The 25,442-nt window shown below is 47.6% G+C and overlaps 3 protein-coding genes and 1 long non-coding RNA gene across 4 annotated transcripts; 3 read left to right on the top strand and 1 right to left on the bottom strand.

Annotated features, from left to right (window-relative positions):
* Positions 1 to 1,028: 1,028 nt before the first annotated feature.
* LOC122678086 (succinate dehydrogenase assembly factor 3, mitochondrial-like) lies at positions 1,029 to 1,413 on the bottom strand. Its single transcript, XM_043878562.1, has one exon. The coding sequence runs from the start codon at positions 1,404 to 1,406 to the stop codon at positions 1,029 to 1,031; it is 378 nt and encodes a 125-aa protein (XP_043734497.1). The 5' UTR covers positions 1,407 to 1,413.
* A 923-nt stretch (positions 1,414 to 2,336) lies between these two features.
* LOC122677901 (protein S100-A15A) lies at positions 2,337 to 6,476 on the top strand. Its single transcript, XM_043878218.1, has 3 exons — positions 2,337 to 2,486; positions 3,693 to 3,915; positions 6,157 to 6,476. The coding sequence occupies exons 2-3, from the start codon at positions 3,766 to 3,768 to the stop codon at positions 6,331 to 6,333; spliced, it is 327 nt and encodes a 108-aa protein (XP_043734153.1). The 5' UTR covers positions 2,337 to 2,486; positions 3,693 to 3,765; the 3' UTR covers positions 6,334 to 6,476.
* Positions 6,477 to 12,621: 6,145 nt separating this feature from the next.
* S100A8 (S100 calcium binding protein A8) lies at positions 12,622 to 13,711 on the top strand. Its single transcript, XM_043877225.1, has 3 exons — positions 12,622 to 12,763; positions 13,200 to 13,362; positions 13,513 to 13,711. Exons 2-3 carry the CDS (start codon positions 13,222 to 13,224, stop codon positions 13,639 to 13,641), a joined length of 270 nt encoding a protein of 89 aa, XP_043733160.1. The 5' UTR covers positions 12,622 to 12,763; positions 13,200 to 13,221; the 3' UTR covers positions 13,642 to 13,711.
* Positions 13,712 to 16,914: 3,203 nt separating this feature from the next.
* LOC122676997 lies at positions 16,915 to 22,977 on the top strand. Its single transcript, XR_006335686.1, has 3 exons — positions 16,915 to 17,253; positions 20,725 to 20,962; positions 22,623 to 22,977. It is a non-coding gene; the product is annotated as an uncharacterized LOC122676997 (long non-coding RNA).
* The last annotated feature ends 2,465 nt before the right edge of the window (positions 22,978 to 25,442 follow it).

Here is a 25,442-nt window from a genome sequence, read left to right on the forward strand (position 1 = left end):
TACAACTAATAATACTTTACCCAGCAAAGCTCACACCCAGATCCGACAGAGAAATCAGAAGTTTTATAGACAATCATGAGCTATGAGAATTCAGCACCACTAAACCAGTTTTACAACAAATGCTAAAGAACTTCTCTATAGACAGAAAAGAAAAGGCTACAACTAGAAATAAGAAAATTACAAATGGGAAAGCTCACCCATAAAGGCAAACATACAGTAAAAGTAGGCAATCATCCACACACAAACATCAAAACCAGTGACTGTGAGAAGAGAAGAGAGTACAAATGCAGGATATTGGAAATGCATTTGAGACCAGCAACTTAAAATATAGACTGCTATATTAAAACTTCATGGTAACCATAAACCAAAAAAAAAAAAAAAAAGAAAAGAAAAAGACCTACAAAAACAAATTCAAAATAATTAACAAAATGGCAATAAGAACATACATATTGATAATTGCCTTAAATCTAAATGGATTAAATGCTCCAACCAAAAGACAGACTGGCTGAATGGATACAAAAACAAGATCCCCATAAATGCTGTCTACAAGAGACCCACGTCAGATCTAGGGATACTGAACGAAAGTGAGAGGATAGAAAAATGTATTCCATGCAAATAGAAATTAAGTAATGACCTTGGAATTCTGTATCTATCATGATCATGAAATACTTATCTGATATAGCTAGAGCCATGAGACTAATGCTTAAACATGAATAGCATGAAAACAAATTTACATATAAGATTTTGGGGAAAATTTCACAAGCTTGTGCAGTTTAGAACCATTCTTTCTTACGTAGTCCAAAGCACAAATCCTATCCAGCAACTGTTACTACTTCAATAAATGTAGTTTCATCCACTCATGATCCTGATCTGTATATTACAGACAACATTCAAAATATCCCCCAAAAGAATATTTCATTAACACCAGGCATTCTCAAATCTAAAAGCTTAAGAAACAAATTTTAAAAACCAATGATAGTTAAAGGGCTCTGAACTTGAAATGGTTTTTTTAAACTTTATTGTGTACACTAAAACTTTGGTTTCCTAGACTCAGTAATATTAAATTGCCTGTTGGGTTTAGTGGCTTCTTGCATCAGTTCCTCCAATTGTCCAATCTGTTCATCACAAAAGTCATTAAGTTTTTCTTCTGGTAGGGAGATTCCAAAACATGCTTTTTCAGTTGAATTTTGTCTGTTTTCATTAGCTTGTTGCCATAGCACTGCTGCATATGCCTCCCATTCCTGCAGGAATCGCTCTGCCTCTTTAGAATCAGCGGTCTTGTGCCTCCTAAATTCGTCCTTCACGTACTGGTCGCCAAGGTCTTTGAGGTCTGGGGGCAGAACCCGGTGCGGCAGCAAAATGCGCCGATACAAGGCCGGGACACGCGAGACGTGCAGCGCAGACATAACGCCATGCGAGGACCTCAGGCCGCGCCCAGATCACTTCCTCTTTGCAGTGGGTTACTTCCTTATAAAAAAGGTGTCCTTACTACTTCTGTCACCTCTCACCATCACCCAACCCATTTAAAAATCCTCCATCAGCTACTTTCTTTGCACAGGATGAAGTTGCAGCTCTAGCCTGTCACACAGGGCCCTTCACATTTGGTCTCCATCCTGCCTCTTCAGTCTTCTTTCTTCTAACTGCTCATCAGATACCCTGTCGACTTCATCCCCCAAGCAAGCCACTCTCTCTCATGCATCTGAGCCTTTGCCTGTGGGCAAAGCCTTTTCCTTTGTCTGGAGTGCCTGGTTCTTCATGATCTCCTTGCAACCATATTTTCAAGTGCCAGGGCAAATAGCATCTCCCAAGGAAACCTTCCCCGGCTTTCCAGGCAGGCAAAAGGTGCTCCTTGGGTGCCCAGGCCACCCTGTTTATGACACTAAATTAGGAGCGTTCCCAGTGCTCTCTGACTGTGTGTGACTCTGTCCCCTCCAAGTGTCCCCACCCTGTTACTTGGCCTCATGTCTTACTCTTCATTGCCTAGAGAGGGCCTCCTGCTTGAGAAATATTTGTTGGATGAATGAATGTGCTTCGTGACTCTGGAGTTTGGGGGTTTGCTAATTGAGGGAGGAAATCCCCAAATATGTATTTAAGTTGTGTGTCTGACCCCGAATGAGCCCTGGAGCTGTGATGATGAGCTCTGAGGTGGGGAGATGGATAACATGATCTTCTGTGGTTCTGAGATGCTTTAGATCAGGCTCTGAGGGCAGGTGGGTCCCTGAAACTGACTGAGTTAATCATAGAAAGCAGTGTCCGTGATGTCATCTCAGGAATGCAATTAAGGCTCAGTCGTGCTTCTGAGGAACCTGTTAAGAGTCACAACACTGGCTGCCATAATTGGAGGCACTGAGGATGGGCAGGATGTGGGACTTGGCGGAGGAGCCCCTGTTCTCACAACTGCCTCCTGCCTGAGTGCCGAGGAATCTCTAGGATAAAACACAGATCAAGACTGTGGATCAGCAGCAGCCTCACCCCAGCAGCAACAGGTCAGCGCCTGGTCCGAGAGAGCTGTGGGGGTGGGCTGGGTTGTGTGGGTCCAGGATATCCTGCACAGGTCCAGGATAGCTGAAAGGAGTCACTTACCCATTTTGGAGGATGTGTGCCTTTTAGATGGATGTCCCAATAGCATACTGTGGCCTCAAAAGGGTTAAGGACTTCCAAATCAAAACACGTCTTATAACCCCAAAGACACTGACTGATTCCAGCTCCAAATGGTCAGTTGTGTGATTTGGGGAAATTTACTTAGCCCTTTTAGATTTCGTTTCCTCCTCAGGAAAATGGGGTGGGGGCGTGATGCCTACTTTATAAGGTCATTGTGAGGATTGCATGGGATACTGTGCATAAACTGCTTTGCCCAGGGCCTGGCTGGCTCTGTAAGAGTTGGAACCAGTTGTCCTGAATCTTATCTGCCCAGAATCCAGAGAGGACAGCTGATGCTATAGGACAGCCCTGACTCCTGAAAACAGGGATCTCATCTCTAAAGGAAGTGGGGAGCAGGGGGCTAAGGGCACCTGCTTTCACCCATGTAGAGCACCTGGATGGGGCTGTGGGGTGACTAGGAGAGGCCACGGCACCCCTGCCTGCCCCTGACACTGGGCACTGAACAGCCCCCCACACAGAGACTCTAGGGGCCCTGGGGGCGTGCAGATGGCCCACAGACTCCTTCAGAGAGGGCCAGTCAGGGCAGGAGTGGGAGCAAGGTGGGGATCCTTGGGCCGTCTGTATTCAGCCCCAAAAGGAAAACAGTATTTGAGCAAGTCTGGGGTTCTGGGTGGGATCATTATCTCAATATTTTGTTTGTGTTACAAAATAGTTTATGGTAGTGGGTATCTTGCCTTCTCAAGGTGTTTAAAAATAATTCCATTGGGATATGTCATCTTGCTTCCAAGAGTCTAATTTCTTCTCATTCTTGATTTCGAGGGCTCCTAAGCTGAGGGCATGGTTGGGGGTGGGACACAGGACACAGACCCTGTCTCCTGGAAGCCTGCTGGCTCAGGGAAGGGACACAGCTCTGTCCTGAATTTGTGGCAGTTTCCTGCAGGGCAGGGAGGCTGAGCCAAGTTTGCAAGGGGTCAGGTGGGGAGGGCAGAGAGGGGCCCTTACACAGGCGGGCAGAAGATTCCTGGAGGAAGAACCCACCTTTTGTGGCCTGGCCTCCGCCTGGCCTGCTCTGCTGTGCTCCCTGCCCCCAGATTCTCCAGTGTCCCCAGTTGCTTCCCCCCTCATCTCCCGAGTTGCCCCATCCTGGGCCCAGGCCCAGCCACCATGACGGACACACCAGTGGAGGAATCCCTCTTCCAAATCATCCACTGCTACCACGAGTATGCTGCCCGGGAAGGGGATGTAGAGACACTGTCGCTGGAGGAGCTGAAGGCTCTGCTCATGGACAATGTGCCCCGCTTCATGGAGACCTTGGTGCGTGGGGTTGGGTGGGGATACAGAAAGTCTGGGGTTGCTTGTGGGGCTGGAAGCAAGTGGTGAGGGTGAAAGTACAGGAAGCCATCTCTTAGGGGCACTTCCAGCTAGGGGAGGGGGCGTGCGGGAGGGTGGAGGGCAGGATGTTTGGTGGGGCAAGCGTGGCCCAGCCTAGCTTTATTTTCTGTCCTTCCCTCTCCTGAAACTCTCTGCCTGGCCCCACTCCAGACCAAGCACAGCTAATCCCTGAAACTCAGTCCTAACCCCAAACCTGTTTGTTCTTCTGCCTGACCTGCTTCTGGAAAGAAAAGGACTTAAATCGTTCCTCTGCCCACAGGCTAGCTCGGTCAGCAACCTTGCCCCACACCTGACCTTTGAACCCTAGGCCCTTCTCCTGGGGTCTATACAAGCCTTTCTCATCCACCTCCCGGTCCCAGTGGAGGACAGCTGGGCTGTGGTGGCTGCTGCTAACCTGCGGGCTGGGAAATATCATTTCCTCTCCCATCTGAGAGGCCAACAGGGTCCCTCCGAGCAGCCTGGGGGCTCAGCCCCGGAACTCAGGCTGGGCTCAGTCACCTCCTCAGGCTTGTGCCTCCCCTCTGTCATCAGGCCCAGCCCCGTGACCACCCTGCTCCCTGGGGCCTGCGAGGCTGGTGAAAGTGTCTGCCTCTTGGTCCGTGGCGCCCAGCCCCGGGGTCTCTGGACTGCCACGTCCAGGGTACTTCAGGTCGTGCCCAACTCAAGGCCCTCCGTTCCAGGAGAGGCGCCTCCTCTGGTCACGTCTCATGCCGTGTCCCCTGCCTGCCTCTGGGACACGTCAGAGGAGAGAGCCTCACCCTCTGTTTATTGGAGTGCAGCCTCGAGAGTCACGGGGCAGTGTGACCAGGGTGACTGGCTAGGCCCTGTTTCTGGGAAAACTTTTTCTTCCCAAGGCCAGTTGCCAATGTCATGGGGCTTTGCAAGGACCCCCAGAACCTGCACTGGGGGACTCACTGGGCAGACATAGCAGCCTGGGCAGGGGTCTGAGAGGAGGGAAGCCAGGATGTGCCTGCCCCAGGCCGGAGGCCTCCAGTTTCTCAAGTCAACCAAATTTGCGGAGGAGACAAGATAGTAAGTAGGTGGTGGGGCCATGGGGGAGACAGAAGGGGAGGGAGTGGTGTCCACAGGGATGAGGACTGCTCTCAGGCCCACGGCTGCTTACAACTGCAGCGACCTCCTTCCTGGAGGCTTTCTGAGAGGTTCACCCCAGCTTTCCCACACCCACCAACGAGACCCTGCTGACACCTGCATCACCCGCACTGCTCACTAAGCCACCTGCCTTCACCTGCCCTCTGGGCTGGACTCCTCCCTGCTGTCCCTTCCACCTCAAATGCCCCTTTCCTCCATGTGCCAGCCCCGAGGGCTGCCCACTTGGGATGTCCCAGCAACTCCAGGGCCCCTAGCTCTGGCCTTTCCCGTCTTCTGTGCTGTCTGGAGGTGACACGGGCACAGAGTCCTAAACAGTTCCCAGGCAGATGACATTGCATGGAGATATCTGACCCCATCTTGTGCTGGTCCTGCAGTAGCTCTGGAGAGGCAGACACGAGGTGCAGGGTGCTCTGCCCTGGAGGCTCCCGCTGTGGAGGAGGAAGGCATAGCCTTCCACCCTGACGCCCCTGGGCTAGGCTGTCCCTGCAGGGGAGCTGGCACTTTAGGTGGGGGAGAGATAGGCAGGAGATGCTAGTGGTAAAGAGCCAGCCTGTCAATGCAAGAGACATGGGTTCAATCCCTGGGTTGGGAAGAGCCCCTGGAGGAGGGCATGTCAACCCACTCCAGTATTCTTGCCTGGAAAATCCCCATGGACAGAGGAGCCTGGTGGGTTCCAGTCCATGGGGTTGCACAGAGTCAGATATGACTGAACCGACTTAGCCCACAGCCCCTGATGACGGGCAAAGGTGAATTGTGTTGGGGTGCCCAGTCAACCAGCACATGAAGCCCTGCCTGCACTCTCTGTCTCCCACGAAGCCCCAGGTCCAGTTAGCTGAGGTGCTCCCGACACTGCTGCCTGAACATTCTGCAGCACAGAGGGTCCTGGCCACTGACTAAGTGAGGAGTTGTCTCCTGCAAACCCTCTCCAGACAGGGCCAGGCCACACTCTCCCCACCGACCGCCCCCGTCCTCCCACCAGCAGGCAGAGGAGAGCCTGGCCTTCACTGCAGGGTGGTGCTGGGGTGCGTGGTTGACCCTCTACTCACTCCTCAGGGCCGGAAGGAGCCATACTACATCACACAGTTGTTCCAGGCGGCAGACAAGAACCAGGACAACCAGATCTGCTTTGAGGAGTTCCTCTACATCTTGGGCAAACTGGTGAAGGACTACCACCTGCAGTACCACCGGCAGCTGTGTGCCCACTACTGCACCCAGCACAGCCTCTATTAGAGGGAGTGCAGGGGCCTGCCTAGGGAGCAGGTGTGACCTAGCTGTGGGCAGCTGAAGACATAGCCATGTGTGTGTGTGTGTGTGTGTGTGTGTGTGGAGTGGATGCTGTGAAGGAAGAGAATAAAGCAACTTTGTAAAGACTTCTGGGTGTTGCTCAGTTCCTGGTTCCGTGCCTCTGCTCTGGCCCCAGAAAGAAAGGTTTGGTCCTACTCTGAGGATCAGTCATTTTGGGTAGTCTGTGCCCCAGGAGCCCCTGTCTGAGGGAGGAGCCAGCCCTGCCCCAGGAACACCTGTCTGAGCAGGGAGACAGCCCCTGCCCACAGGAGCCCCTATCTGAGTAGGGAGACATCCCCTGCCCCAGGAACACCTGTCTGAGCAGGGAGACAGCCCCAGTCCCCAGGAATCCCTGTCTGAGAAAGGAAACAGCCCCTGCCCACAGGAGCCCCTGTCTGAGCAGGGAGACAGCCCTTACCCTCAGCTTTCGGTCTGAGAGAGTGGAGTCTCTTCTCTCGGGGAGCCAGCTCTCTGACAAGGAAACCAGGTCTCACCATTGATGTTCTGGTCACTCATTCACTACACGTACCTGATTGGACTGGAGCCACGAGGGCAGCAGTTCTCCCAGCTTCAATAGAGAGCCCCTACAAAGGTGGAGCAGCTGGGACAGGACAGGGGCCAGGACAGGGTGGGGAAGATGATGCTGGTAGTTGACACGGGTGGCAGGTCCGTGGCCAGTCGGTGAGGGAAGATTGTGGGGTGGGTTTTCCATACATTGAGTCAGAGATGGGTCAAACTTAAAGTTGGCAATGCTGCCTGTCAATGAGAAGAGTGATGAGTGGGTGACTGTCGATCAGGGAAGGCTTCCTGGGGAGAGGAGGGTTTGGTTTTGTTTCTATTAATAAACAAATGATGATGGATCTGGGTGTTGTTCTGACTCTGGGCTGCTTGTGACTCCCTCATCCCTCCCAGCTCAGACCTGCCTCTGCCCTCTCTCTGTGTTTTTTGTTTTTGTCTCTCGCCGGGAGCCCGGGAATCTGATGCAAAATCTCTTGGGAGAGGGTCTCGCCTGCCTTTAGGTCCTGCCGAGTCCATCTTGGTAGGTTTCTTCTCTGAGGATGGTCTGAGAACCCTTGTCCTGAGTGCACTATGATAGAAACAATGAGTTATTTGAAAGAATGATGGGTAATTGTCTGCATCCCTAGGCAGTGATTGGGGGTATCATTTAAAGGACTTGGTTTGGTTCCCTCTGCCAACTGGATCTGTGAACCAAACGGGGAGCAGCACCCTGCAGGCCGAACTGGAGACCTTTGTTCCTGAGCAGTGGAGCTCAGAAGCAGGCCCTCCGTGGATGCCAGGTCTACACACTGGCTGATCTTCAGTTCTCATCATGTAGGGGTCACTGTCACTGGCCCCACTTTCCCTCTGGACCTCCCCTGTGGAGGTCTTATCCTGCTGCACTGAGGTTATGTGTGACTGTCTGTATCCTCCACCAAGACGGGGACCCCATCCTGTCATTTGCATGACCCGTGCACAGCCCAGCGTCAACACACAGAGTGTGTGCTCAGCTGGCGTGGAGCGGGGTGTGCAGGAATGGGGCCCGTGGACTGGAATCCCATGACCAGGGTCTACCTTGCCTCCTGCAGGCCCTGAGTCACGTCCAGAGACTTGGAGACAGTTGGCAGGGTGACTCAGGCCACTGTTGCCCCAGGCGCAGGTGGATCCTCCCTGCCTGTCTCACCTGAAATGTACTGGGTTGCACAGGCCTTTGATTACAACGCGGCGGCTCAGCCCAGTCCTCCTGCCCCTTCCTGGGGGTTTCTCCACCGGCCCTGCAAGCTCTGTCCTCATTTCCTCAGCCATGGGCTTGGGCCTGGTGTTGTGACACACAGCCAGGATTGAGCTCTTGCCTGTAAACAGAACTAAGTTCCGTTCCCTCTGGGTTGCCCCATGTCCGTCAGTCTGATTACAGGTGCTACCTATTTCCCCTTGTGCTTGCCCAGTTCCTGACACCATCTCCTGCCGGGTCAGCTCAGCCTGGCTCCTGCTGTCCCGGAAGCCCCCAGGGCTGCCTGTCCAGGGGGAGCTTCTCTGGGGCGGGGTTTCGTGGCCTCGCTGACCAGCAGGGACTGACGAGCACACGATGCTGGAGGGGATCACGGTTTATGATTCCCTCACTGGACCTGGGGCCTGTTTTCCGTCCTTTCTGGATGAAGAAAGCTGTTTCCACCCGGACATTCTCAGGAGAAGCTTCAAGGCGGGCATCTCCTGAGGGGTCGGGGCCTGGAAAAACATCATCTCCATCAATCTTGTCATCACCCTCCTTGAGAGAGGTCAGCGTGAATGCCATCCTGGGCTGGTGAACAAACCCCAAGTAGAATCTCAGAAAAAGCCAGCTTGTTCTAAAGTGTGCTTTTGGCATGTAAGCACCAAAACAAAGCAGGACACAGGCCCGTAGGACCTCAGGTAACTCTCCGTGCCTCAGTTTCCTCATCTGTCACATAGGGATAGTTATACCTGTGATGTCCACTTCACGGTGCTGTCAGACGAGTTAGTGGATGCAAAAACACTCTGAAAATATGATGTGCTATTTGGGGTAAGATGCGATTGTGCAGGTCATTTAGAAGTGGGCCTGGAGAAACATAGGCAGGTGCCAAGCTCTTGATCATTGGTTGAAAACTTGTCATATTTGACGTCATAAGCAGCCCTATTTTCCTATCAAGAGGTTGACTGTCAAGGAAGGCAGACTGTATTTGGTGGGTGGGTCTATATCCCACTTTGTTCCAAAAACACTATCGTTTAAAGTGGCAGGATATGATAAAGGGAATTTCTGCATGGGATAAGGGCTCGATCAAGTGTTCAATTCTTCATTCATTTATTCCCTCAGTAAGTATTAATTGAGTACCTAGTATGTACCAGACCCCAGGACACGATGTGGTTTCTGCTCTCAAGGGGCCCTTAGTCCAAAAGAAAAGACAGGCAATAAACAGATGAACTCTAATATAGCAGAGCAAATGTGTGATGCAGAAGAGCTTGGTAGCACTGGAGGTGAGAATTCACTCAGTGTTGACAGCGGTGGGGGACAGAGAGTCAGCAATGGACGAGAGCAGATGGTTCCTGGGCTGGGTCAGGAAGGATGAGAAGCACTTCACTGGCAAAGAGGTATTCCAGTCAAGTGCAGGAAACGGATGATGTCACAGTAGGTCATGTCACCCGGGGCGTTTGAGGCACCGAATGCTGTGTCTCTGTGGGCCTCAGTTTCCTCATCGGTAAAGTGGAAACTATGATAGAACATACTTCATTGGATTATTGTGAGGGTTAAATGGGTTGATGTAAATAAAGCTTTTGAACAATGACAATGGTTCCTGGCACATGGTAGGAGCCCAGTAAATACCAACCATTATTTTGCTATTGTTTGTTCTTACTGATTGTTGTTGCTGTTATAGTGTATAGCTGGCACTGCGCTGGGTCCCAGGGAGGCAGAGACAGGTGACCCAGTCTGGGTCCTCAAGGGTTCACAGCCCAGCTGGGGAATCAGACTTATTGACGGGGCAGTGATCATGGTACACACTCACACAGTGCTTGCTTACCATGTGCTGCTTTAAACGCCTCACATGTGTTTTGTGTGTAAACTTTTAATTAAAATATAGTATCTATTAATAAAAGCCCACAAGTCATAAATATTTTGCATCTATTTTTAATGCTCACAACAACACTATTGGGCAGATTTTATTTTGGGGGAGTGGAAGCATTTAGGACTTTAAGATATTTAAATTGTGGAGATATATATATATATATATATACATATATAAAGTTTTGGAGTAGGAAATGGCAACCCACTCCAGTGTTCTTGCCTGAAAAATTCCATGGACAGAGGAGACTGGTGGGCTACAATCCATGGGGTCACAAGCAGTAGGACACGACTGAGCTACATATATATATGTATATATATATGTAACATAAAATTTACCATTCTAACCAGTTTTTAAGTGTCCAGTTCAGTCCTGTTAAATGTAGTCCTATTGTTGTGCATCCAGAGCTCATCCTCTTGGAACTGAAACTCTGTATCCAAGAAACAATTACCCCCACATCCCCCTCCTCCTAGACCTTGGCAATCACCACTCAACTTCCTGTTTCTATGAGTTCAGCTACTCCAGGTACCTCATATAAATGGAGATATTGGTCTTTTTGAATGTCTTACTTCACTGTCTGTCCTCAAGGTTCACCCATGTTGTATCATGTGTCAAGATTTTCTTCCTTTTTAGAGGCTGAGTAATACCCCATTGTATGAACATACCACATTTATTTATCCATTCATCTGTGGATGGACACTTGGGTTGTTTCCACATTTTGGCTGTTGCAAATAATGCTTCTGTGAACATGAGGGTACAAATATCTTTCTGAGACTCTGCTTTCAGTTATTTTGGGTATTAACCCAGAAGTGGAATTGCCACATCAAATGGTAATTTGGTTTTTAATTTTTTGAGGAACCACTCTATTATTTTCCTTCAGTGGCTTCACTAGTTTACATTCCCACCAGCAGTGCCTGCATTCTTTTAAGACTTGTTATTTTCTGTTTTTGTTGGCAGTAGACAATCTCATGGGTGTGAGGTGGTATCGCATTGTGGTTTTGATTTGCCTTCTCTAATGATTAGTGGAGTATCTTTTCCTGTGCTTATGGATCATTTGCATGTCTTCTTTGGAGAAATGTCTATTCATTTGCTCAGTTTTTTAAAATTTGTTTTTAATTGGAAGATAATTGCTTTACAATGTCGTGGTTGGTTTCTGCTGTACAACGTGAATCAACTAGAAGTATACATATATCCCCTCCATCGTGAACCTCCCTCCCACCCCAGTTTTCATTGGGTTATTTGTTTTCTTTTGGAGTTGAGTTGTAGGAGTTCTTTCTGTATTCTGGATATTAACCCTTTCTCATATGTATGATTTGCAAATATTCTCTCCTATTCTGTAGGTCGGAGGTAGACTTTATTGTAATCTCTATTTAATAATTGAGCTAACTAAAGAACAGAGAAGGTAAGTAATTAGCCCAAGGTCACACATCTACAAAGTTAATGACAAAATTAAGCCCAAAGGGCTGCAGGAACATGAAGTAGAGAGAGGCTAATCCCATCTGCTTCCTCTAGGAGGCGATGACGACTTAGGCCTTGGAGAAGCATAAGGAAAATTTGGTTTAATGTATGAAGGATGGAGAGCTGGGAGGGGCTCTCTCAGCAGAGTCCTCTTCTTGTCAGAGCATGCCCTGGAGCCTGGTGCTCTGGGATCCTGTCTGCACTCTGGCACATCTGCCCTGGGAAACTGTGAACGGCTTCACCTTTCTAAGTCTCGGCTTCCGTGTGTATAGACTGAGGGGGGCTCTGTGCCCCGACTTTCTGATAGGCATGTTCTGAGGGTCTGAATAGGTTACACGAATGTCAAGTGCTCTGTACAAGAGAAATGATCACAAATCTTCAGCACTGGGACCCAGGTGGTGGGGGAAGGACTCACTCCTCCTGAAATCCGGGGGGAATTGCCCACCTCCTCTTCTCCTCCTAGGGTTGAAGCATTTCTGCCTTCTCCAAAAGTGCCCTCCTTCCCCCACCCCCACAGAGTTGTTTTCCTCTATGGCCCAGACTCCTGGGGTCACAGGCACACAATCATCCTGGAGAGAATGGAAGGGTCCCTGCTGTTTATGCAGCGGCTCATGCCTCATGCTCACAGGGGGACCCCAAGTCAGCGTCCATCTCCTGGGACACAGTGCCCCCCCACCAAGCCTCACAGAACAGAGGTGTTGTGAAGGTGTGGGGACAGCAGCAGAGAAACGGACTTAACCCCTAGCAGCACACATCCCCACTGAGTCCAGCCACACACATAACAACAATAATGGAAATAATCCATCTTCCATTACTAAAAATTCCGCAACAAGGACAAGGGTTCTTAACCTTTCAGAGGCCTTTGGACCCTTTTGACAATGTGATGGACGCTATGGAGGAATGAGCTTATTTGCATGCACTCAAAATGAGGCATTCAACTTCAGTTCTATTTCCGAGATGCATAGAGAAGCCATGCAAATAGTCACAGCAACAGTGCGAAGGACTTAGGAGTGAGCTTCCATGGTTGGCCATGCCAGGGGATGCTAGCAGCCCACAGGCAGAATCTTTACCATGCCCGCTTCCTGGTTTCTCCTCCTGGGCATCACTGCCTGGCACTTACCTTCCTCCTCCTACCTTTCCTGTGCTGCCCCTCAGGACTTTTCAATCTGCACAGTGATTGCCCCATTCTCCTTGTTGGGAAACTTGAGGCTGTAGCAACACTGGAAGGGAGTTGCTGCCTCTGAGTGGCCCGAGGCCCTGGGCAGCTGGCCAGTCCTGGTTGCTATAAAAGGGAGCCGACACTGAGCACTGCATGTCCTTTGGCAACTTTGAATTGGGGAGACCTGGTAAGTGGAACTGTGGTCTGTCCCACACTGTGGGCTTCCCCTGGGGTGGGCTGGGGAGTGCAGCAGCCTTCTCAGAGGAGGGGAGAGAAAGCTCGCTGGTATCTGGACAGGGTCCAGAGGAACATGAGCCTGGGGTTGAAGAAGGGGCCGAGGGCTCTAGGACTTTTGAGTGAGGGCACGTTTGGGCCCTTCCTGGGCAGAGGATGAGGATGTGGGGAGAGCTGGGAGGCATTGTGTGTGCTTGGGTACCCTGCTCCCTCTCACACCCTCATCTACATCATCCCACCCCTTCCCCTTGTAGCCATAGCCCTCTGCTGGCTTTAGTTATTTGGATGGTGCCATCCAAGACAAAGCCACCCCCTGGGGTAGGAGCTTCCTGAGCATCCCCATAGGCACCCTCCCCACTTCGGGCTTACCCGGGTGCTCTGTCTTCCAGGTGGGGCAAATCCTTGGACACCATGCTGACGGATCTGGAGAGTGCCATTAACTCCCTGATTGAAGTCTACCACAGGTACTCCCTGCTGAAAGGGAATTACCATGCCGTCTACAGGGATGACTTGAAGAAATTGTTAGAGACAGAGTGTCCTAAGTATATGAAGGTGAGGAGGGACTGGGAATGGTTGGGGCTCTCGGCCTGGCTCTGATGAAGCCCTGGGTCACTGATCTCCTGCGTTGCCCCGTACAGACAATCATGCCTCAGCTTCCCTGAGATCTTTACCCTCTGACTTCTTTCTCTCCAATCTTCACAGAAAAAGGATGCAGACACTTGGTTCAAAGAGTTGGACATTAATCAGGATGGTGGAGTTAACTTCGAGGAGTTCATGGTGCTGGTGATAAAGGTGGGCCTGGCAACCCATGAAGACATTCACAAAGAATAGCAGAGCTACTGGGCCTGGGGCTAGGCCCCTGGACTCATCCCTGCAGAGTAATAAAATAGTTGATACCTCAGGTGTCTCCTGATTGCTTGCTTTCCATTTGTGGAATGAGGCTCCCGTGGGGGTGGAGGGAGGGTTGGAAAACCCAAAGGAAGATAAACAAACCTGTGTTGCCCCCACTACCCATCTACCACCAGCCCTCTGTGCTTACCACCTGTCTGCTCTCCTCCCGGTGTTCTTCCCAAACGATTCCTGACCTTTTCCAGCCCCACAATCCTGAGTCCTGAGTTCCAGGATTTAAGAATTTTAGAAAGTCCAAGACGCTATAGCTGTGGTATGAGTGATATGGGTGATATATGATATGGGTGATATGAGAACAGGGTGATATAAATAAAACTCAGAGTATTCTCTAAATTTTAATTTCCAGCAAAATGTCTTAGATGTAACTTTCAGGAAGTTAGGGAGATAACTGTGTAGAAGTGTGTGTTGTGTGTATGAGAGACAGAGAGAGAGAGTGATTCTATGTTGTGGTGTGACTTTAGATAGATGCTTAGAGTTCTACATTAAGTAACACTAAAAAGCCCCCTGGCCCCTGCACTTGTAATTTCTTCTAAACAGGTTTAGGAAGCGTTCCTTTTCTCTCCATTCCCAACCTCTTAACTTTATTCAATAATAAAGGAAGGATTTCCCTGGTGGCCCAGTGGTTAAGAATTTGCCTTCCAATGCAAGAGACATGGATTTGATCCCTGGTCCAGGAAGATAACACACGCTGCAGGGCAACTAAGCCCCTGCACCACAGCTACTCAGCCCATGCCCTCTAGAGCCCCCGAGCCACAGCTAGAGAGAAGCCCTGGCACTTCAACTGAGACTCAGCACAGTGAAATAAATAAATAGATATTGAAAACTAAATAATTAATAAAACTCAATGTGAAGAATAGGGTAGTCAATTGTTTCCCTGTGGGGTGAATGCTTCGATAATCAGTGACTTATCTAAAATAACCTCCCCATCATTACTCCGGGTTTCCAAGGGTTTGGTGAAACAGGAGGGCCAGAAAATGAATGGGCATCTCTCACAGAACCCAGCTAGCAAGCTGAGTTTCCATGCTGTGTTTTTGGGACATTTACCATTGTCCTCACTTAGCAGGAGGGGTGGTGATGTTAGGTGAGGTATGCAGAACGGGGTTGGGAGCTGTCACCAGCTCCCAACCAGCTCTCTATACCAGGGATTTTGACTTGGCCTGTGGTACATCTTGGGGCTTCCTAGGTGGCGCTAGTGGTAAAGAACGTGCCTGCTAATGCAGGAGATGTAAGAGACGCAGTTGGGAAGATCCCCTGGAGGAGAGCCTGGCAACCCATTCCAGTATTCTTTCCTGGAGAATCCCCATGGACAGAGGAGCTACAGTCCATAGGGTCACAAAGAATCAGATACAACTGAAATGACTGAGCAAGCACACACGCATGGTACATCTCTGGAACAGAACTGACGTTGAGTACACCATTCTGATTGTATGGGCATATGCTCATTCCTCTGAGTCTTTCATCATTGAAAAAGGATGCAAACACCCCTCAAATGTTAAGAACATTTGTTCTGACTTCTGGGTTTTTAGTAATAGAAGGTAGAGTGTGTATTTCCATTATTGTTGTTTTGTTTGTGGCTAGACTCGGTGGGGTTGGTAGGGGGTGGGGAACTTGTGCTGCTAAGGGCTAAATTAGTTTCTCTGCTGCTGCCCCAACCCCTTCACAGCTCTTCTGCTCTGTGAAGCTGGGGTGGGGGCACTGTGTCCCCAGAGATGGACGCTGGCTTGGGGCCCCTCCGTGTGCATCAGGCACTGAACCACTGCATAAACCACAGGGAGCCTCCCACCCTCTCTGGGAGGATTGTGTGCCTCTAATTCCAGGAGCCTGGGCTGTAGAGGAACCCAACTCTGTGGGGGTGGAGGTGGGGGAAGGAGGGGACCCTTGGTGAAGGCAGAAGTGTTTCAGCCCCAGGGGCAGAAAAGGAGTTGGCCAATCCCTCCCCCTGCCTGCCACTCCCCCAGATTTCAGGAGAAGCAAGTTTCTCCCTCACCCAACAAAATGCCACTCAGATGAACTGGGTCCCAATGCTGAAGATTACTCACCCCAGATCACTGGGCTTTTCCTTTGTGGTAGTTTACTTATGCAGAAATGCAAATGAATAGGGAAAGATTACAGCTTAAAACCCTTATTCACAGAGCAAGGCTTTAATTACCAGCTAGTTTTATTATCAGCTAATGTATTAGTGAAAATGGTTGGCAGTCAGCAGAGAACTGAGACTGGGACATAGAATGGAATGGGGGATCTAGTCATTAAATATGGAGGTGGGCTCCCTCTGGGCAGGCGTGGGAAGGTTAGGGACAAAAGTTCTTCCTTCTCAGTTTTCCTGGAGGATCTCTTTATCTATTCCCCAAAGCCAAGTGCGTGTGTGCTCAGTCGGTCAGTCGTGTCTGACTCTCACCTAACTCAGGAGTGTGAGCACACTCTTCTACATCGACGAGGCTCTCATTGCAGTTCTGAGAGGCACCTTTAAAAATGTGAGCTGCTGGTCCAAATGTGGCCCAGGCCAAAAAAGACAGGAAAGGTTGTCACGGTTCACCAAGAAGCATCCCAGGCCTCTCTCAATATTTAGGGAACATAATGGGTGAATGCACAAAAGGGGAGGGCAGCCCCATTCTGCCTCTCAGTTATACACATTGGTGGTGGTGGTGTGTATGTGTGTGTGTGTGTGTGTATTTGTGTGGATATTTGTATGTGTTTGAGTGGGGGTGAGGGGCAACATATCCCAGTGCCTTTCACTCTCCTTGAAAATGCAGTTAGACTTGTTGTTAATGGATTCTTTTGGGTGGGGTGATGGTGGGGGATTTACTATTGTTAACTGTGTTCTGCTGGTTGAAAGTCCAATGAGTCCACTTTCTCTGAGTCCTCTCAGAGGACCATGGGGAAGGCAGCCCAGAACGCCCTCTGGAGTTTCACCATAAGTGATGGGCCAGTGATTGTGAAGAACTGCATTGACCCTGAGATGTCAAATGGTTGATACCCAAGCTCATGGTTGAATGTGGGAGGTGGACCAGTTGGCACTGGCTACTTGAAGAATGAGGTGGAGATGAGTGAGGCTATCTTTGGAAGGTCTGTGGAGGAAGCAGGCTTGCAGATTGTAGTGTACAAACAAGGCTATGCCCATTACAGGACCTACTGGGCAGAGTCAGACAGGGCTTGTAGCCCAGAGCAAGATGTTTCAGTTTCCTGTTGCCCCAGCAACAAAAGAAGAACAAGGTGGTGGAAAGTTGAGAAATAAGTGACTTAGTAGGAAGCCTCATGTCATTTTGAACCCACAAAGGAGAACTTGGCTCACCAATTGAGGCAGATCCGGCCTTAAAGGATAACCTGTCTGAAATCCCACTTCTCCACCCAGGTTCTCCACCCAAGATCCAAGACTCCTGACTTCAGCCAAGTGCCTTGCAGTTGTGACAGAATTATTAAAGAGCACAGGGAGTATCTGGAATTGGGCAACTGGTGTCTAGGAGCTGAACACACAGCTTATTCCAGTGGAAAAGACTTTCTTATACATCCTTCCACTTGGGAGCCACAGTGATTCTGGTAGGGTCCAGATATCGGCCTAGATTCTGGCCTCCTGACCTATGGAATTCAGCCTAAATTCAGATGGGCTGAGAAGGGGAAAAATGGTGTTATTTGCTCAAATGTGTTGCCTCTCTGTGACCCTATGGACTGTAGCCCACCAGGCTTCTCTGTTCATGGAATTCTCCAGGCAAGAATACTGGAGTGGGTAGCCATTCCCTTCTCTAGGGGATCTTCCCAACCCAGGGATAGAACCCTCGTCTCCTGCATTGGCAGGTGGGTTCTTTACCATTGAGCCACAAGGGAAGTCCAGAAGGGGAGGGAAGGTGATATCCTTCTGGAAGGCACTATCCTTCTGGAAGGCAGTGTGAAAGGAAAAAAAAAAAAATCTCGAACCTGGAGAAAGACAAAATGGTGATTGCTTAAATCTTTGATCTCAGGCTAGAGTTTGCCTGAGTAGAAGCAAGTCCTTGCTGCTTGTTAACCTTCCATCATCTGGCACTTTGGGAAGTGTAACATGGTCAGCACAGTATGTTTGGTTAACAGATCACAATGGATAAAGCAGTAGACAGTTTACATCTGCTTGTAATATGACTCTATAGCTTGGCAGAGATGTTAAACCCCTATGTGTTTCCACGTGAGACATACTCCATAGCCAACTCTGAGGCCATGAAAAGTTGAACTGAAAAAGGCAGCATATGAGCTCTGTGTGTGTGTGTGTGTGTGTGCACACGTGCACTTAGTCGCTTGGTCATGTCTGATTCTTTGTGACTCCAGGCTCCTCTGTCCATGGGATTCTCCAGGTAAGAATACTGGAGTGGGTTGCCATGCCCTCCTCCAGGGGATCTTCCTGACTCAGGGATCGAACCTGTGTCTCTTACGTCTCCTTCATTGGCAGGCGGGTTCTTTACCACTAGTGCCACCTGGGAAGCCCCATATAAACTGTCTACATTAGTTCAGATAATATTATGCAAAAGAGAAAAACTCAAATATATACACAACACTGAAACAAGATAGTCATTAGAAGCAATTACTTATCTTAAATTAAGTGACAATTCAGTATTATTCCAGTGTTTAGCTTTGGAAACAGGAACTGTTGCAGATACAGTCACCATAAAAATAAAATCAAGATAATCACATTCGAGGTTGTTGCTTTAATTTTTATCTCCCTATTAAAAGTTGAGTCATATTTAAGAATCTTAGTCATTCCTTTCTTGAATGTCTTTATATATTCTCAAATATTCTTCAAACCAGCTTTTAAAAATCTTCTTTGCTGATTCTCTCATTAATTAATTAAAACAAGAATTTTGACACAGGCTCACTATATTTGTTGATAATTTTGCTTTTAAGCACTAGACTTTGTGATAGCTTATCTCTTTTATTTCTTATAACAACCCTATAATACTGATAATTGCTATTTCCATTTTGCACATAAGAAGGTTCAGAGAAGTTAAGAAACTCAACAAAATTTATTAATCTGGCAAATGGCAAAGCTAGGATTAGATCTGTGGTTGTCTCCAGGCAGGAAACCCTGGTTCAGACATGAGAGTGATTTTCTTCTAGTTGATTTCCAACCTGTGTTTGCAGAGAGCCTGCCATTCCTCTTCTGGTCTTTTTGGTCTCTTTGTCCTTGCCCCCTGTAGTTACCAGAATGAACTTTCTCTCTTGGACTTCTTTCTTCTATTCCAGGTCCTCACCCTCACTTGGGCCTGAGTTACTGTGGTTATTTTTTTTTCCTCGTATGAGCAATCCACAAGACAATGACTGTACAACTGGGGATTAACATTTTGAGTTCCATGAACTCTTAGGGACTGTCCCTCTTTTTGGGTTGAGGAGTCTTCCTTCCAGTTTTAGGAGTGGTGGAAATTTCTATGTGAATAATTCTCTTGTTTGCAAAATCATGGTCTGAACTGGCTGCTTAGGTCAGGGCATAGACCTTTAGCAACTCTTTCAAATGATTTGTACTCATTACTCTTTCAGTGGGCAGAAATTTCTTCTTCCTCCTGAAGGGACCTCATTAGCAGCAGAAAGCATAGAACTATATCCTGCATCCAGAGTCAGAGATTCTTCATCAACTTAACCCAGCAAGGGCTCCAATCAGTTCAGCTTGCTCAGCATCTTGTTTTGTTAAAGCACGTTTCCATTCTACGCTTTCTAGAGCAAAATATCAAGCACAAATAAAATGCTCTGGATTTCTTTCCTGCTTTGGTCCTAGAACTCTCCGCTATAATGTAATTCATTAAGACCCCATCATAAATGTCATACTTAATGGAAAAATATTAGACATTTTTTTTTGAAGTATAGTTAGTTTACAATGGTATGTTAGTTTCAGGTATATAGCTCAGCGATTCAGTTATACATACATACATATTATTTTTCAGATTCCTTTCCCCCACTGGATATCACAAAATATTGAATATAGTTCCTGTGTGCTATACAGCGAGTCCTCATTGGTCATCTACTCCATATATAGTTGTGTGTATATGTTAACCCCAAACTTCCAATTGATCCTTCCCCTCTACTTCTACTTTGGTAACCATGAGTTTGCTTCCTCTGTCTGTGGGTCTATTTCTGTTTCATAAATAAATTTATTAGTATCATTTTTAAAGAGTTCATACATAAGTAATATCATATGATATTTGTCTTCCTCTGTCTGATATACTTCAGTTAGTATGATAATCTCTAGATCCCTCCATGTTGATGCAAATGGCACCATTCCATTCTTTTTTACAGCCAAGTAATATTCCATCACACACACACACACACACACACACACACACATATATATATATATATATATATATAATATGTACCACACCTTCTTTATCCATTCACCTTCTGATGGACGCTCAGGTTGTTTCCACAGACATTAATCTTTAATAACAGGAAAAACACAAGGATGCCTCCATTACCACTTCCATCTAATATTAGTATTGCAGGGCCCTAGCCAATGCTATAAGATAAGAAAAACTAAATGAGAAGTAATGGGAGATCTGGAGACACTGAGCTTGTGGATCAAACTAATACCCCATGGGGCACTCTTGTCACTGTATTTCATTACCTCCTCTGTTTCTCCTTCTGAATAACTGCTACTCTTGTATATTTTTTTCAGAAATGTGTCCAGCCAAGCTGGACTTAGTTCCTCCCTTGAGGCTATTAATGCCATTACTGGAAAACACACTGATTAGCTGGTGTTTCTTAGTTTTCTCTGTAGGCTGAGTGGCTTTTTCTGCAGCCTGCATCTGGAACACCCAGGCTTGGAGCAGAATAGAGGGTGCTATACTCTGGGACTCCAGAGGTCATCAGGTATTAATACTGAGTCCCCTCCTCTAGGAAAAGGTTCAGAAATTTAGAAATTTGCAGTCTGAGGTAGGGACCTCAGAAATCATTTTTGATGTACTCCCCTCTTCAGTTACCTATTCTGGATCTCACAGAGAATTTCCTTTTCAATATATTTTTAAAAATGCTTTATCTGCCTTCTTTTTACTCCAGAAGTATTCTGCCAACTATTCCATGCTATTGAAGGGTTTGGAGGTATCCTGTACAAATCCTTCAAACTCAGCCAATTCCAGCATAGACAGTTGACAGTCAACATTACATCTGCCCCATCAACCAGACTTCTGACACAATTCCAGCTACTGTTTCAAAAAGCAACTGGCTCCAATTCCAGGAAAATCAATTGATCCACAAGGCAGATGGGAATCTTCCAAGGAACTTCCAAATGCAATGAGTATGATTTGATCATTTACAGCTATGTGTTTTTATTTTCCATGTTAACTGCTCAAGTTTCCACATCTCCTAGTAAGAGGGTGTCTGGTATCTCCTTCTTGAGCCTGGGGCTCACTTAGGCCAGTGGGGAGTCTGAGGATCATTTCTGCTCTCATAAATAGCAGTAGTCTCTTTTGTGTTTGCTTCTGTTTGTTATAAAAGCTGATGTTGAAGGCCAGTCTGCACAATTCTGTGGATGTTGCATTTCTAGCAAGCTGCTGGGAAGCCCTCTATAAAGGCCTCTATAGAGGACACTGTCACCCAAAGCACATGGGAAGGTTGGGTTTGGAGGAGTTTCCACCAATTTTATTGCTCTTGTGTTTCCTTTGTCACTGGCATGATCTCCCCTTTTGCTCACTATATTAATTTGGTTTTAGGAAAGTTGTCCTGCCTGTGGATCTGACTGGGGCCAGATGTCTCTCTTGCCTCATATCTCTGGGATGTTTCTCTTCCCCATTTGGGCCAGCAGCGATGTTGACTAACTGCCTCCTGGGGTGGGGGGCAGGGGGAGGGTCAGAGGGCAGGTATCTCAGAGCGGTTGCCCCACGGAGCAAAGCAGAACTGCTTCAAGACAGCTCTCTGTTTCCCCTATTTTGAAAACAGGTAAACAGCTCCTGTTTCAGGCTTTAATCCATCTGTATTTGGACACTTGTGGCTGATCCATCACTCATGCAGTTCTCACCTGCAGGGTTGTGGACTTCTCCAGTTCTGGGGCTCTCCAGGCTGGGGAGGGGTGGCCCTTGCTCCCTGTCACTTCCTCTCTTGTTCTCTGATGGGGAATGCAGCTGGAGGGAGCAGAGACCTCTGCTGAATTTCTTTTGGATGTCTGCCTTTCGCCAGCCTGAGTTTTTATTGTCTTCCTCTAGTGTTTCTGCACTGGGGTAGGAAAAGGCCCTGGTGATAAGTGAGCTGAATCCTGTGGGGCTGAAAGCTTCTCAAGAGGCCTCATCTCCCATGTATGTCAGCCTCAGCTTCTGAGACACTATAGACAGATTCACCTAATGGGATTAGGTCACCAGAAAACAGTCATCTTGTCCACAGATAGGTGAGAGGATGGCCATTTTCACTTTCTCAAGGTTTTTGGAGGTTCTCTCAGAAAAAGCTCCTTCTCAGACCTGCCTTCAGAGCTTTGGGATTTCCCATCGACTGATGCCCTGAGTGGAATTCAAAGTCCCAGTCAGGTGCCTTGGCCTGTATGGGGCCCTTAGCTGCTTTCTCCAATGAGATTTGTCTGTCTCTCTTTTCCCTCCTGCTATGGACCAGAGACTACTGCCAGCTTCCCCCCTCCACCTCTAGAACTAGCCTCAGGGACACCAGTCAATCTGGAGGGCTAGCCGAGAACCTTCTGTGACAGGCGTCCCCCTTTCCCCTGACTCGAACAGGTCACCCTTGGGCCCTGATGCCTCCTCCAGCAGTTTCCGGAGTACCGGGTCTAGCAACAACAGTCATCTTCTCAGGTTTATGGGAAATCCCACTGGGGCCATGTAACTCTTCACAGCTCCAAGTACACCTTTTGCGGCCTCTGCTTCTCCACCACAGTTACGGACGCTTTTTCTACATGAAGCCCGTATGGTTCTTGCAGAGCCTCTTGACCTCTTTCATCTCTTTTTTTTCTCTTACAGTTTTCAGCCAGGTTCCCAGTCCTGCCTGGAATGCATGCTCCCCTGAGGCTGTAATGTCAGCTTTCATCAACCACACTCCCTCTTCACAGCGGACTGGCTCCACCAACCACTCTAGGTTGGGTCAGAGCCTCACTGTAGCCTCATTCCCAGAACCCACTGATCCAAGCAATGTGGGCCTGCCCGCTTCTAGGAAGAGGCTCAGAGTTTTAAGAAATTCAGTCTGAGGTAGAGAAGCTAATAAATCATTCTCCCCCACCCCTTACGCTGCACAAAATGTAGTATTTGCTTTATTTAAAATGACTGATTTTGGATCAAACCTGGTGGTCCAGTGGTTAAGAATCTGCCTGCCAATGTGGAGGACATGGGTTTGATTCCTGGTCTTGGAAAATTCCACATGCTGCTGGGCAACTAAGCCTGTGTGCCACAACTAAAGAGCCCACGCTCTGAGAGCCCACACTCTGCAACAAGAGAAGGCATGCCCACGAGAAGCCGCAGCTGGAGAGTGACCCCTGCTTGCCACAACCTAGAGAAAGCCCTCGTATAGCAACAAAGATCCAGGGCAGCCAAAATAATAAATAAAATTTTTAAAAAATTACTGATTTTTTTTTGTAGTAGCAAATCACTTTTTTTCATTAAAAGGCATTTTATTTTATTGAATTGAAGTATAGTTGATTCACAATGCTGTATCAGTTTCTATTGTACAGCTATTCTATTGTAAGTGATTCAGCCATACACACACACATATATTCTCTTTCCCCCCATTATGATTTTCCTCAGGATACTGAATACAGTTCCCTGTGCTGTATAGTGCGGCCTTGTTTCTGTCTTTAAGTTTGCACCTGCTAATCCCAAAGTCTCGGTCCAACCCTCCCCCCCACCGCCTCCCCCCTACCCCGCCTGGCAACCACAAGTCTATTCCCCTGTGAGTCTGTTTCTGTTTCATAGGTAGGTTCATTCGTGTCATCTTTTAAACTTCACATACAAGTGATACAGTATGGTATTTGTCATTCTCTTTCTGACTTACTTCACTTAATATGAAGATCTCTAGTTCCATCCATGTTGCTGCAAATGACATTATTTCATTCGTTTTTATGGTTGAGATGTATTCCATTGTATGCACATACCACATCTTCTTTATCCACTCATCTGCCCATGGACATGTCTTGGCTAGTAACAATCATTCTTAAAGCATACTTGGCTGCTCTACTAGTGTGTCTGGCGACGCTCAGAGAACTACATTTTTCAGCAAACAAAAAGGTTATTTAGTTTCTTCCTTCTCTGCTTTCTGGCGTACTTTACCAATCACTTGGTTTCTGTCTGGGGGTACTAAAGGCTTCTTATAGAGTCACAGCTATTTGCTGCTTTGTTTTGCCTTATAATGAACTTATATGCTATGTATAGTCTTTTGTATGTCTCAAAATGATATGGAATGCAGTAGTAAGCAGGGGAACAAGAACAAAAAAGAAGCACTCTTCTGGAGTTCTTCAAGCAGTCTCACCCGTTTGAGCTGTATCCTCCTAGGCAGCAGTAACCGCTACTGTTCAGTGGTATAAAGTTACAGTCCTGTGAGATGAAAAAGACCTAGAGATCTGCTGTACCACACGGTCAGTTCAGATCACTCAGTCGTGTCCCACTCTTTGCGACCCGATGGACTGCAGCATGCCAGGTCTCCCTGTCCATTGCCAACTCCTAGGGTTTGCTCAAACTCATGTCCATTGAGTCGGTGATGCCATCCAACCAACTCATTCTCTGTTGTCCCATTCTCCTCCTGCCTTCAATCTTTCCCAGCATCAGGGTCTTTTCCAATGAGCCAGTTCTTTGCATCAGGTGGCCAAAGTATTGGAGTTTCAGCTTCAGTGACTACATAGTGCCTATGGTTAAAGATAACGGCATCATGCACTGAATCACAAGCTGGAATCAAGCAAGATTCCTGGGAGAAATATCAACAACCTCAGATATGCAGATGGTACCACTCTAAAGGCAGAAAGTAGAAACTAAAGAGGAACTAAAGAACCTCTTAATGAGGATGAAAGAGGAGAGTGAAAAACTGGCTTGAAACTCAACATTCAAAAAACTAAGAATATGGCATTTGGTCTCATTAATTCATGGCAAATAGAAAGGGAAAAGTACAATCAGTGGCAGATTTCATTTTCTTGGGCTCCAAAATTACTGTGGACAGTGACTGTAGCCATGAAATTAAAAGATGCTTGCTCCTTAGAAGGAAAGCTATGACAAACCTAGATAGCGTATTAAAAAGCAGAGACATCACTTTGGTGATATAGTCAAAGGTCCATGTAGTCAAAGCTATGGTTTTTCCGGTAGTCATGTATGGACGTGAGAGTTGGACCATAAAGAAGGCTAAACACCAGAGAATTTATGCTTTCGAACTGTGGTGATGGAGAAGACTCTTGAGAGTCCCTTGGACTCCAAGGAGTTAAAATCAGTCGATTCAAAAGAAATCAACCCTGAATATTCATTGGAAGTACTGATACTGAAACTCCAATACTTTGGCCACCAGATGACTCATTGAAAAAAACCCTGATGGTGGGGAGGATAAAAGGAGAAGAGGGCAGCAGAGGATGAGATGCTTAGATAGCATCACCGACCCAATGGACACAAATCTGAGCAAACTCCAGGAGATAATGAAGGACAGGGAAGCCTAGTGTGCTGCAGTTCATGGGGTCACAAAGAGTTGGACACAATTTAGTGACTGAGCAACAACAACATCATGCACTCAAATGTTTGTTAAGATGGCAATCTCACTGTAAGTGTTCTTACCACAAAAACCAAAAACAAAGCCAAAGCCACTCAAGGAAGTTT

This window comes from Cervus elaphus, chromosome 20 (assembly GCF_910594005.1).
Source record: "Cervus elaphus chromosome 20, mCerEla1.1, whole genome shotgun sequence".
In the NCBI taxonomy this organism is placed as follows: Eukaryota; Metazoa; Chordata; class Mammalia; order Artiodactyla; family Cervidae; genus Cervus; species Cervus elaphus.

What these genes read in the sequence shown, in the direction of transcription:
- LOC122678086 (XM_043878562.1), bottom strand. Translation starts at nt 1,406, where the DNA reads ATGTCTGCGCTGCACGTCTCGCGTGTCCCGGCCTTGTATCGGCGCATT.
- LOC122677901 (XM_043878218.1), top strand. Translation starts at nt 3,766, where the DNA reads ATGACGGACACACCAGTGGAGGAATCCCTCTTCCAAATCATCCACTGC. An exon ending in CCCGCTTCATGGAGACCTTG is followed by an intron (nt 3,916 to 6,156) that starts GTGCGTGGGGTT and finishes CTCACTCCTCAG; the next exon opens with GGCCGGAAGGAGCCATACTA.
- S100A8 (XM_043877225.1), top strand. Translation starts at nt 13,222, where the DNA reads ATGCTGACGGATCTGGAGAGTGCCATTAACTCCCTGATTGAAGTCTAC. An exon ending in AGTGTCCTAAGTATATGAAG is followed by an intron (nt 13,363 to 13,512) that starts GTGAGGAGGGAC and finishes CAATCTTCACAG; the next exon opens with AAAAAGGATGCAGACACTTG.